Source organism: Cynocephalus volans, chromosome 8 (assembly GCF_027409185.1).
Source record: "Cynocephalus volans isolate mCynVol1 chromosome 8, mCynVol1.pri, whole genome shotgun sequence".
Lineage (NCBI taxonomy): Eukaryota > Metazoa > Chordata > Mammalia > Dermoptera > Cynocephalidae > Cynocephalus > Cynocephalus volans.
The window spans coordinates 88,465,571-88,479,768 of NC_084467.1; the positions used below are offsets into that span (position 1 = coordinate 88,465,571).

At 38.9% G+C, this 14,198-nt stretch overlaps 1 protein-coding gene across 7 annotated transcripts in view; it reads left to right on the forward strand.

The window, feature by feature from the left end:
- The window catches only part of CDC14A (cell division cycle 14A), a 159,722-nt gene that overhangs the window by 49,676 nt on the left and 95,848 nt on the right, over positions 1-14,198 (forward strand). For all 7 annotated transcript variants that reach the window (XM_063104365.1, XM_063104369.1, XM_063104364.1 and 4 more), the window contains one exon: positions 13,149-13,228. In XM_063104365.1, the coding sequence (XP_062960435.1) occupies positions 13,149-13,228 (80 nt within the window). The remainder of the gene's footprint in view (positions 1-13,148; positions 13,229-14,198) is intronic.

The window sequence follows — 14,198 nt, forward strand, 5'->3', positions numbered from 1 at the left end:
GGGCAATAGTCTTTCCTTCTCCCCTCTGTCCAGTTCATTTGTTCATTCTTTCATTGAGCAAGTGTTTATTGAACACCTGTGCCAGCCATTCCTCTGGGATCTAGGGATATAGCAATAAACAAGAGAGATAAAATCCCTGTTTTGCTTATGTTTTGCTGAGGGAAATAAGCCAACAAATAAAAGGTCTGCAATAATGGCTAGGTGGTGACGTGCTGGTGACTGGCTGGCTACTTCAGATTGGGAGTTCAGAGAAGCCCTCTTTGAGGTGGTGATGGTGAAGCTGATAGAGAGGAAAAACATTCCAGGCAGAAGGAATAGCATATACAAAGGCTTTAGGGTGGACGTGAACTTGGAATGAAGTGGCTGGATTGTAGAGGGTGAAGAGGCTACTGTAGGTGATGCAGGTGGTAGGGACTTGTATGTAAAGGCAAGTTTGAATTATATTCTCCATGACACAGGAAGCTGTTAGAATTGAAATGATCTGATTTGCACTTAAAAACACTTTTTAACACATCTTCTAGAACTCCGTTGGAAGTTCTTGATACAATTATCTCCATGATTCAAATTTCTCTTATGCTACTATGCCATAATGTTTGATTATCTACATGTCTGTCTTCCCCTGTCATCCTCATCTTTATATCCCTAAAATATAACTCGGTGCCTACATGTCAACACATGAATGAAGAAGAAGATTTGTTACATGGGTTTTAAAGGACATTGGCAAAGCTTGTTGATGTTCTCTTGCAATTTTATTGAGCAATTTTATTTTTCTTATGCCAACTATCTCTTAAAGCTAAGGGAATAATGTTTATTTGTAGTGTTGTGATATAATTCAGGTATTTAGCCTTCTGACTTATATAAGGATAACACTTATAATAGTGGTCCTCAACCATAACCATGTATCAGAAATACCCATAGGCCACACCTCATATTTGGTGAATTAGAATCATAGTGAATAGAGGTCAGGATATCTATATCTTAAAACAGCTCTAAAGGTTTTTCTGAGTAGTACTTAAAGTTGGGCCCCCTGGATTAGAAGGTCTGAAGAAATATAAAAGGGATGCTCCATGAGATCAGGAACGTATTTGCCTTGTTCTTGATATTACCCCTGGTGCCTGGTACCAGTTAACTCTTTGCTGAATGAAGAAATGAATTACTTGTGTGTAGAACTGTGAAGAATTCTCTGCTCACCTTCTTTTCCTTTTTCCTTCCCCTTTCTCATTTTCCTTCCTGCTAGTAAATCTGCAATGCTAGTCTTGCTCCTGATCAACAAATGGGGGTGAGAAATTGTTAACAAGAGATGAAGGGGGGCTGTTTTCTGGAAGTAGTGAGGTCTACCTACAGTAATGAGCCAGAAGGGGAAGGAAATTCCCAGTAGCTGAGGGAAGGTGAATGGACTTCCTGTATATTTATATATATGGGTACATATGCAATAGATCTGTTGGTTGGGTTTTATTTAAGTTCCAGTTGCCGTCACTTGTTTTAGTTCTGCTGTTTGTGGAAATTAATAAGCTAGAATATTTAGGAAACATGATTACTTTAAAAATCTATGCACACTTAAGAGTGATTAGTTCTGTTATCTTCTTGAAGGACAATTCTGTCATGTGGCATATGTTTGAACAGTTCAGGCTAATGCACAGAAAAACTGCCACAGAATCCTTTCTGAAAACACCTGACTGGTGGGCAAAGCTCTTGTTTCTTTTGCTTTCTCTAAGCAACAACTCTTTTGTAAATACTGGCAGAGAACAACCAGTTCCTTGTTTGTGTTCATTGTTAGTTCTTGAGTAAGTTCAAAGAATAGTAGCTTACGAGTTCCTATGAGATTCTAGACCTGAGTTTAATCTCACGTGCTATGTGGCTTCTGTCTTAGAAGTTTGGATAACATCTCGCCTATAAACTCCTTAAAATTTGAAAAAGAATAGGATGACTATATTGGAAAAGTCATTTTAAAAATATTTATTCAAAGTTCCTCAAGTACGTGCCCTAGTCACTAAAATGAATACCTTGGAAGGTCTCGTCCACTTCCTTCCCTCCCACTAGGAGATCATAGGCTGCTGTTAGCTGCCATAAGTCGATAGGAAGCAACACACCCCAGCTGAGTTTCATCCCTGGCAAGTTTGGTAGTCTTCCTCCTGTGTACACCTGGGAAGTTTTTGACCTTTCTTGTTCACTTTTCTTCCCAACTCTTTCCCTCCAGTTATAGCAAAAAAATCTTTTTCCTCTCATATTTAGCCTGCCTTACACTGCCTCAGACTGGAAATCAGTCCTAGTCATAATGCCAAATATTGAGGAAAGTTGTGCATTTTAAAGTGGAATTAGATATAATAAAGTACAAATCAAAACTTGAAATAATTCAAGGTTCACTTTTGAGTCATTATAAACGTATTCATTGATTTCCTCATGTTTTTCTAATTTAGCCTTTTCTCAAGAATTAGCATCGAGGGAAGAGAGTTTACAAAGTGAACACACTAATGTAATTATTTTAGTTGTTTTTGAAATAATGTTTCTACTACATTTTATTTTAGATATATAATTTTTAATAGTAATATGGAATGCATTATCATTTTTGGACTTGTCTAGGAAGCTAACAATCTTAAGATTTTATCTTTGGGAAATTATTTTCAGAATTCGAAATCATAACCTTTGCAAGTAAACTGTAATTCATTTGCAAGTTAAAGACTTTCTATGATTGGTAATAGGTGTTAAGAGGATTTAAACATTGAATCATGATCTATTACAATGGATTGGTCATCAGCATCTTTATCATAGATGAAGTATGGTTCTTTGCTTTCTAAGCATGATGAAATTCAGTCTCTGGTTTAAAGAGCACTCTTTTCTTACTTTTTTTTTTTCTTCCACTTTTTTTTCTTCATTTGAATAAAACTTATACAATATCCAGAAGTGAGCAGTATAACTTAGTACCAGGAGTTTTTAACATGAAACGCTTTAGTTTGAGAGTATGTATTATCCAAGTGATATTATGGAGCCAATTGTTTTTGTGTTTTCTACAGAGACTGCCATCTGATGATGAATGATAGATGATATGCAGGGTTACTTTTACCTGCATGTTGTTAAAAAAACAGGTTGGTACTAAGCTTGTATGAGACTAGGGACTCAGGTTTTCCCGGGACCAAACATTTTCTCCTTTTCCCTTTTAATGGGTCTCTTTAGACTTCTGTGTGCTGAGAACATTGGCTTGGTGTTTCCTTGGTTTACTTAATTAAAGTTTGGGCTAATTCAGTGTGATACAAGCAGCTCAGCAATGTCTGTACTGGAATGTGAGCTTGCTTCAGGCAGAGGAAGGCCTGAGTGTCACCAAGACAGTGCTAGCAAGAGATGTGTATTTGTCCTGGCTGTAGCTGTTAATTCTGGAAGGACATCTTTTTAGGCTGATTATGAAAATTCTGGTTTCCATCAAATTTGATGGGGAGACACACATAACTACTGTTTGCAGTTCTCCTAAATTGTCCATCAAAGAGCTCTGAATGGTTTCACTTTAATTACACCCATGAGAGAGGTGGAGAGAGTATTTCTATTGCAAACTAATTCTCAAATAAATAGAATAAAGTCCATTCTTTGTTGACTGTATATCAATCCCCACTCCAAATTAAAATGTAAAGAGATGTCACATGAGAGTATTTCAGAGCAAACATTACCTCACATGAACAGCACAATCATTTCTAGACCTTGTACTCATAAGGATGCCAGATTGCTAAGTAGTTTGAGGGTGGAAATAAGCAATGGAGATAGAGATCCAATGTCAGATTCTGTCTTATTTCTGGAGTCAACCTTGCCTCCATATTTGTTAAGCAGGGGCATTGTCTTATACTTTGCCCGTCTCATAATCTGTGATTTATAATAGATTCAATACTTGAAGAACAGGAAGAATGATTCACTTTCTTTTAAAGTGTGTTCAAACAAAGACTGTATGAGATAAGATGCATTTATTCTTAGTTTGTTTTTATTGGCCTATTTAGATGATAGATTTAAAATAGACTGATTAAAATGCGGGTTGTTTTAAATATACAGTTGCATTTCTGGCTTGTAATCAGGTTTACCTATCTTACCTATCTAATTTGTGATTGTGTCAACACTGAATATTTCTATTTCCATAAATGTTTGGAACACAGATATGACTTTTTCCTATTTTTTAAAATTATAAAGTTGAATGAAGACATTGTTTTCTCAGTCACTGGATATAATGGGTGGAAATGATTAAGAGGAAAATGTTGCTAAAAATAATAAAATCAAACATTTTGTTTGTGCTTGTGTATGACAATTAAGACTTTTTGCTGTTTTCAGGAAAAAACAGTTTATAAATTAATTACCCTGACATTTAAGAAATCTGAGAACCAAGAGCTGAGGAGCTGAGGAAGAGACTTTAAAAATTTTATTTCAGTTCTTAGCAGAGTTTCTTGCCTCATAATGTGTTTTTATAGATGTTTTTTCCATGGACTTCTGTGTTTCATTCTTTGCAGGTAATTGGTAATTGCTTTCCTTTCCTAAAAACAAACACAGCTTGGTAATCTTATTCTTTTGTTCATGAGAGATTCAAATAAGAAAAAATGAGTACAGTACTAATAACATCAACTCTCTTCTGTTTACATGTACTTTGTTGGAGAGGGATGTGGGCCACTGCAGGGATCTTCTGATATTTTGACAATGGATTTGATAAAAAAGGGTCCAGTGGCATTTATTTTATGGTTGTTGATGCTAAGGCACCAGGAGACTAGGGAAGCTGAAGAGGCAGAACTGAGAGTAAGATCAATGTCTGTATTTTAAAATAAGAGGGTTGAACTAAATGATGGTCTCTATGTTATGGTTTTGGTATATAGTAATCATGAGGGATGTGTACAGCCTCATGTTTTGATGTTTGTTTGCATAGACAGGCTTTAGGGCTAAGGTGTTAGAAATAATAACAGTGTGGATTCAGATTCACATGGATAAAGGTGGTAAAAGGGAGAAAAAATATACCTTGGGAGCAAAGTTTATTTCTTTTCTGTGATCCCTTGCAATAGAAGAGCTATGTGCTAGATACAATTCTGAGCACTTTACATATATTATTATTTTTTGTTTTGTTTTTCTTGGTGGCTGGCTGATATGGGGATCTGAACCCTTGACCTTGGTGTTATTAACACTGCTCTCTAACCAGCTGAGCCAACCGGCCAGCCCACTTTATATGTATTATTATAGGCCTGGCCCATGGCTCACTTGGGAGAGTGTGGTGCTGATAACACCAAGGCCACGGGTTCGGATCCCATATCGGGATGGCCAGTTAGCTCACTTGAAAGAGCGTGGTGCTGACAACACCAAATCAAGGGTTAAGATCCTCTTACCAGTCATCTTTAAAAAAAAAAAAGTATTATTATTTAGTCTTCCCAACAAATAGCCTTATGAGGTAGGTGGTTACTGTTATTATGTACATTTCACATGTAAGGAAATGGAGGCATGGAGAGTTAATGTCGTGCTGCTCAGAGTGAAAGATCCTGGATTTGAACCCAGGCAGGTTGGGTCTGCACTCCAGGTGCCTAACCACTGTACTCTGTGGCCTCACTCTCCAGATAGATGATCAGTGTTCTGTGACTATGTCATGCTTGTTCTCACGTAAAATGCCCTCTTTCTCCCCACTATTTGTTTGTGCAACCATTCAACAACTTTTGAGTGTGTGCTATGTGCCAGGCACAGTGTTGAGTCCTGCAGATACAGAAGAGAGGGAAATCCAGCTTTCCTCAGCCTTACAGCTACTTGAGGACATAGACTAAGTCAAATAACCACAGAAACAAGCTGAAGTAGGAATTTGAAGGACAAGAGCAGGGAACTTTGAGAACATAAGGCAGGGGTATGATCTCATCTGGTTGCCAAGGAAGGCTGCCCCACATTAGAGCTGTGATCCCAGGGAAGGGGAGGAGGTGACCATCTGTTGGGAAAATAGGATAATTTAATCAGGACCCCTTGCCTTAGGCCCGGTTGGGGGTGGTGTGGCTCATTCTTTGTAAATTGTGTGTGTGGGTGGAGTTAGTGCACATTCTCTTTGCTGCTATTTGGCTGGTGTCTGGGTGGGGGGGCACCTCACTGTGCAGCCATGCTCTCCAACCTACGGCTTCCAAGGACCTGTTTGTTGGTTACCTAGCTCATAGACCTGCGTGTGAGGGGTCTGGTATCCCAGCCTGGCATGTGAGAAGTCTAGGGACCCAGCCTTGGTGTGTGAGGGGCCTGGGGACCCAGTGTGGCATGTGAAAGGTTTGTTACCCAGCCTGTGAATGGGCTTGAGGGGTCTGTGAGCTCCAGACCTGGCCTTAGCTCGACAATTGGCCCAGTTGGCAGGATTACGGGCAAGTAAAACAGTTCGACACCATCTAAACGCTACCAGGCTCAGGCCGAGTCTGGTCACTTCATGGACCATTCCCCAGCCCCCTGTAGAGGCCTTGCTGGTGTCTTTAAGCTCCTTAATGAAGCTGCAAATTCTCCCTGTGTCCTCGTATGTGTGCAGGTTTCTGTGCAAGTTGTAGGTATTAAGTAAATTAAATACATGTTGATTGAATTACAGTCCTCTCTGGTGATTTGTGTTCTGTTCCACCTCCCGCTGGCTGCCTTTCATCAGGTGTTGGGAGCAGCTGAGTGTAGCTTCAGAACAGACACAGGGGAAGTGGGAGAGTGAATATCTGAATCAAGGAGTATGCCTTGACTCTAAATACTTCCTATAAGCAAATACAAATAATTTGAGCCAGAGCTTTTGTTTTTTTAATCATTGTCTCTATTACTTTCTCTTTTAGCACATCATCGGAGAATTGACTCTACATAGTGTGATGTTCTCATACAGCCGAGCTCAGAAAGTTAATTTTGCTAGCTCCCTTGGGCATTGCCACTAAACTTGTAGTGACACTTAAAAAAAAAATCTTATTCACTAATTATTAATTAAGCTGAATTAACCCTCTAGGGTGGATGTACTCTTCTTAGTACCTTATAAATTTAAACCAGTCATTCACTAAATATGTATTTACTGAGCACCTATCTAGCAAGAGGCATTGGAAGGCCCATGGAGGTATGGAAAACTTGGTTACTGCACTCCAGGAACTTTCTACTTTAGTATAAAGGAAAATTATTACAAAAGAGCTGTGAGTGGCCCATCAGGAAGCGGTTATGTGTGTTATGAGGGAGCCAGACTTCCTGACTCTGCTGCACCCTGGCTGTGTGACCTTGAGCAACTGACTCTCAGCTTGCTCAAGCTCAACTGATTCTGGTTGTTGTGTGTAAAATGGAGATGGGGATAATAATGAAACCTACCTTAGGTGACTGAGGATTAATGAGCCACATTATACAAAGTGCCTAGAATAGTGCCTGGCACATAGTGTGCACCATATAACTTTGTTTTTTATTATTATCGTTGTGGTCATTATCACTCATAGTCAAGTGTCATATTTTGGAGTCTGAGGAACAAGACTGAGCTGGAGAAGAAAGGCCTCATGGAAGAGGTATGATGAGTTAGGTCTAATGAAACGGGAAGAAATGGGAAGAGGTTTAATAGGCAAAGAATGGTGAGGAGAGTGTTCCAGGAAAAAACCCTCAGAAGCCAGAAGGTATCAGGTATGATTAGGGAATGGTGAGACGTCCAGGCTAGCAGGTAGTGTTCACTTAAGGAACAATGACAAATGCACCTGGGAGGGTAGGCTGGGACCCTGTCTTGGTGTAGGGTGGGTAGTCTGGGCTGGGCTTTTGAGCAGGATTGAGACTTTGAGAACCCTGCTCTGGAGCTGCTGGAACAGGCAGGAGGTGGAGGCAGAGAGAAATGGCGTTAGTCCTAGAGTACGGTGATAAGGGTTTGAAATAAAATGAAGATGATAGTCATGAAAGAAAGGTCAAGTGTTGATTCACCAGGGAGCTAATGAAACAAGATTCAGGGCCTTCTCTTGCTGAGGCTCCTCTCTCAAAGCTGCTGGAGGCACCCTAGTGGCGTTTTTGTAAAATTTGAAAAGATTTTTGTATCCTCCTCCTCTTCCCAAATGATGTGTTGTTTCAGGACCCCAAACCTGGATCTACCCCATAGTTGAAAGAGATGGTGGACAGAGAATCAGTGTGGTTTTTGATCTGATGGGGACAGCACAGTAAGGAAAGGCCAGAGTCAAGGATGACTTCTGAGATCTTGAGTCTGGCTGACTGGGAGGAACACCAGATGGGAGAGGGGGGTGATGGGAGAAGCCAGTTAGGGAGCAATGGTTTCAAACCAAGTGAGTGTTCTATTGGTTAGCTCCAGGGAAAGGCATGTTTTCTTCTTATGACTGCCCACCTCTGTCCTCAACTGCTGTCTTGCAAGTGTTTTAAATTTTAAGGTGTATGGTGCTGGGGAAAGAACACAAGCAGGACTGCTAATTAATGGACTAGAGCCCAAAGCACATATCATCGTGACGTCTTCCTAATGTCCACATTTAGTATCCTGTGTATGCTAAACCTAGTGTCTGAAACTTTTAAAGGGTGTCTCTTATTTTTAGTATGTCTTCCATATTCGGTAAATCTTAGTGCTTCTAAACAGTTTTCAAGTTGTAACATCTGTTTTCTGGTAACTTCTATTTTGAAGAAATTTAATTGACTCAGAAATTGTTGGAATACTAATTTCAAAGCTGTCATGTCAATGTTGCCGTGGCAGTACCTAACTGAGAAAGGCCCTTCTCAGTGTTTGTTTCCTCTTCTTTAAACAAGTAAAATACTAACAAATAACAGGAAATCAACTGTCAAAATTGAAGAATACTGTCTCGGATGGCCATATTGAATCCTCAAGAGTATTTTTACTTTCCAAATCACAAAATATAAATATAATTAATATAGGGGCACATTAAAAAATATATTTAGAGTGTATGTGTGTGTGTGTGTGTGTGTGTTGCACTTTGCAGTAAAGCTTTTTTGGGGGAAACAATAGCACCTAAAAACAAAGCTAAAAACATAGTAAGGTTTGAGGCAAATGTCCCCAGGGGAAGACCATTAGCAATTTCATGACTCAGAGTCTGGTTTAGACTTCTAAATTAAGCCATTTGTTTTAAGAATCATCCCTTGTGTATGGGAGAGTTTAAGTGATCTGAGAAGAGCAATATAGTTGTAAATTCCAAAATCCTTCTGAAATTCACACATAGTTTTTGACAGGTTTTAAGGACTTAACAATCATAGAATTTAGTTTAAAAATGATTTAGAAGTATTTGGAGATGAATTCTAAGAAGATTTTATTTGACTTCCCATGTTGGTCTGGTGTTCCTCTATAAAATTAGTATAAACTTGGTATTTGTTTCTCAATGTATAGTATACACAAACATTTTAAATTTTAAGTGTTACGTTATCTTAATATTCATTTATGTGTAGACTTGGTGGCAGATTTTCCATTTACAGCAATGATACAAAACACTTTACATCAAATTGACTTGTTAAAGAGTATATCTATGTAAGGAGAAATGATAGTACATGGTGGTACATGTGGCAGAAGTTGGGAAAGTTAATGCATGATTAATTCCAGTTTGGGCAGTATTGGGTTATTGGTAGACAATATAAATTATGCTGGCTTGTAGTACTGTAATTTTTATTATGTAATTAAATAAAAACTTCATACCTATCAATAATATATAGGTTAGAATCTTTTATTAAAGAAACTGAAAGAGAGGGCTAGCCCCTGGCTCACTTGGGAGAGCGTGGTGCTGATAACACCAAGGCCGCAGGTTCAGATCCCTATATAGGGATGGCCGGTTGTTCACTTTGGAGAGCGTGGTGCTGACAACACGAAGTCAAGGGTTAAGATCCCTTTACCAGTCATCTTTAAAAAAAAAAAAAAAAAAAGAAAGAAAGAGTTATTTGGGTCCTTGGTACCTGGAATCAAAGTTAATTAAACAGAAAAAAAAATCATTTTAATTGGCTGACTCAGGCCTCCTCAGTTAAAAATAAGGAAGTGTATATTAAATGCAATTCTACTGAGCAGTTTTCTGGGACTTGATGGTGAGAGTAGGGCAATTTTATAAAAGTGACGCATATACCTTTCACTACATTGGCCTAGTGCACCAAGCACCGTCTGAGCACATGGCTTTTGTTAATTTGTATCAATCAAAAGTTTTGGAGAATTCTTCTATTTTGGGTTTATATATGCTAATGTGCAGTGTGAAGAGTAGACAAAATACTATTTTTTTCTCTCCTTAGAATCAGCAAAGGAAGATCAGGAAATTTAGAAGATGCTTTGAAATTAATTTTATTCAAAAAATATCTTTAAAAATATTAGAATATCTAGTAACAAATTTTTGAGCATTAAATACAGATTTTATTTTTAGAAAGAGTACACATTTAACATTTCATAACTAATTTCGTCAGCTTACTTCACATTTAAAAAGTAAATTTGTACACGTCTATACAAATACAAGAAATGTGGTGACAACACAAAATCTAAAGTAGAAGGTTCCCCTTTCTCCCTCTAATCCTTCCCCCAGCCCTGTTCCTCAGAGACAACTGTTAACAGTCTGAAGTCACCTAATTTTTAAAGTCAAGTGTAATAACATTTAGGAACTTTGAAGACTGGGAGCCTTTTTTCCAGATTTATGCTTCCAACTGAGTTTATATTTTCAAGCAGATGTGATAGAATTACTGTGGGCTCTGGCGTCGGTCTATGTCGGAATTCTACCTCCTTCACAGAGCAGCAATGCAAGTTTGCAAAGTTCCTTACCTTTCTGAGCTTCAGATTCCTTGACAGCAGGGCTTAAAAATGTTACTTCCCTTCTGAGCTTTGATCAGGTCTAGTCTGTCTCTCTTCTCCTCTCTCTCTTTTTACTGAAAGACATGTCTAAGAAGTCATGTATAAGAATACATGACTTATTTTCTCCTGGAAGAATGGAATTTGGTATTTCAATGACCCAGCATGCATTCATTCAGTAGTGAGCTCATTTATCACAAGAGCATTTCCCCACTCTCCCCAAGTACCTGCCTTGAGTTTGTTAAAGGTCAACCTGTAAAAGATGCCTGGGGACTCTTCTTGGAATTTCGATGGCCTCTGTTGGGTTTCACTTTTCACTTATTAATGATTTAGCACTGGGATAAAAATAAAGGCTCTCATCTTAACAGTGTGAGAACATGAGTCATGTGTGCTAAGTCACGCAGGTAAGCCGAGGAGCAAAGCCCTGTGGGGCAGCCAGTCTAAAGAAGTATTTGCTGTGGGCTGGTGCTTCCCTGCTGCAGAATGACTGTCTCAGAATGAAAGGGAATTAACGTAATTGCTCCTGAGGGGGAAAATGTATTTTTGCTTTTCAAAGGTTGTTGTATAAGCTTTAATTATCTAATCCAAACACAGAAGCGTTCTACAAACAGCTTTCCCTCTTAGCAGCCATAGTCAGCTTTCAACTACAGCAGCATCTTTAGGCTTGAGAAATCCCTGTATTATAACCAACTCTGTTGTGTAACATACCCATTAGGACACAGTAAATACCTGTTGTAACATTGTTTACTGAAAACGGTCTTTAAAGCTAGGGTTTGTTTAAATGGATTTTTGTAATTATTTGAGCTACAGCTGGAGTCGTGCGTGATTCTCCATTTGCGAATCTATGCCTTGTGTCTAGATCAGCACTTTTTTGGTTATTTCACTTTCAGTGCTGTTTTCGTTTCATATTCAGGTTGCTTTGGTTGGTGTGTGTTTTATCAGACTTTTATGTTTACTTGCCAAATAAATATGGGTCTTTGTTACTAAAGTTAGAAGTACTTTTTATCTATTTATTTTAGTTTTCTTTCTTTAGAGAATTTAGAATTGAGGTGGTTTCTAGTCCTGAAATTATTAATAAGTGAATACAGTCATACATTGCTACTGGAATAGCTTAAAGCTGAAGGGAGCTTTGTAAGAAGAGAGTAAAACCTACTTTTTAAGAACTGGGACTCTGCCATTCTTGTCATTGAAATTCATAGGGTTTTGATATTAGGACAAATTAAGGAAATAATGACGTTAATTATAGGTAGAGAGGCTTGTAGGAGTTCAATTCGATTCAAACTGTAGAGGTAAAGGACCAAAGCCCTTGGGCCAGAATTAAAATATTAAATTGCACTTGGAATAAAACCAAGCTGTCTCCATGGTTTGTACTGTTCTTCACTTTCTGGCCACTGCCTGGCTTTCTCCTGCGCTCCCTTCCTCTCTCCTTCCTTCCCCCTGTCCTAGCCACACTGACCTCCTCTCTGTCCAACTCACCAGGCTCTTTCCTGCCTCAAGAACCTTGCCCGTGTCCTTCTCACTGCCTGGAAAGCTCCTCCTCTTTTCCCGCTCAGGACCTCACACTAAATGTCACGCACAGAACCCTCCCTGACTACGTTACCTGAAGTAGCCCTTTCTGTACTTTCCAGGACCCTGTTTATTTCCTTTTCAGCACTTATCTCAGACTGTATTTATTTTTGTTAATTATTGTGTTTGCCCCTCAAGAATGTAAATTCTGTTAAGGGAGGTGCCAGTACCTGACGCAGTGCCTAGCATAACTCTATAGTTAATAAGCTGATTAAATGGAAGTTGTTTACTGGTTTTAAGAATTGTCTTTTGTTTGAGTCTTTGTTTAAAATTAGTTTTTCATGCCGGACCAGAGGGATTTAAGTATCCCTGATATCAAGAGCGAAGCCAATGTTTTCCAACACTCTTACCTCATACATTTTGACTCATTTTATTGTGATTTTATTGAGCGTTTAGAGAGCAGCACTGGCTTTCCTCAGAGCAGACAGAGAACTAAGGAGACATCCCGTGGGTATTGTGCTGACTGTGAGATGTCTTTCAGAATTCACCAGGCACTGAATTAACTCATGGCGGATCGTCCATGAAGGACAAGGAGACCCGTATTGGTCTTTAGTGAGCACACAGTCTAATAATGGAGATACAGTTGTTCCTGCAATTGTGTCTGTTCAGCGTGTCCTTGTAAACAGCCCTGGACAGCCTCTTCATGGATCTGCCCTTTGTCTCTAAGCTTTTACGCATACAGAAACCAAAGGCTCCTGCTCAGCTTCAAGCTAAAAAGGAAATTTTGGCAGCTTGGTCGTTGTTTAATGATCAACATTATCATGATAGTTGTCACAAAAAGTGGAAGAAGTGAAATGCAAATTTGGTGAGTAATTATACTAGTTTTCAGTCATTCTTCGGTGTTCTGAATGTTGCTATTTATCTGTCTTAGGTGATCTATTTAAAGAAGACACCGGAAGAAGCCTACAGAGCACTCCTGTCTGGCTCAGCACCCCCCTATCTTCCATTCAGGTATAACTGCTTGTGAGACATGGGCTTGACTTTGCTTTAGAGTTGGATTTCGTGTATTTTAATTGTCTTATGACTGTAACCATGATGTAATATGGAGTGAAATGAGATGATAGTTTACATTATTTCTAATTTTAGTAATTTATTTTTTCCCTTGAATCCTTTCTGTACCTGGGCAGTTTACTTGAAGCACAAAGAGTACCTTATTTATGAGCTAATAACCATGTCACTATTTGTTAGATTTCAATAATCTACAATTTATTCTTTCATTTCATGAGCATTGATCAAACTCTGACCACATGTCAGGGGCTAGGGATAGAATAAGACCCTCCCAGTACCTCCCGGAAGCACATGTTTAGTGAAGACCCCAAATCACTTGTTTAGCATACAAATCTGGCTTACATCCTTGGGAAAGCTATCTATTACAGTGTTATAAAAGAATGTTTTGTAAATATCACCTAAAGAAGATATTTTAACAATTTGGGGTAAACTTGAGCTTGTTTAAAAAATAGAATGGAACAGACATCAAAATTCTCACAACACTTATCCATGATAGAATTGAGAATGATGCTAGTATCTTTGCCTTTTTGCTTATTTGTGTGTCTAAATCTACAAGCAGTGTATTACTTGCTATTGTTACTATTAATCACCAACAAGCATGAGACAAAGGGACTGGCAAGACTGAGGAGGCCTCTGCTTGTCTGTCTTCCTCATTCTGCTGTAAACTCACAGAGGGCAGGACACTGTGCCTGACAATTAAAAGTGCTTTTAGCAAATATCCGAAAGAAGAGTAAATTCCTTAAGATCCATGAGATTCCCACCTGTTTCTTCAACCAGAGGAGGTAGCATGATTGCAGGGGTGGTGTCAAGGTGGGGAGGGAGGAGGTGGGAAGAACCAACACCTAGTGTACTTAGGCATCTCACTGAAATCAAGGGCCTGTGAGAGGAAAAATTCTCAGTCTAGAATATGAGC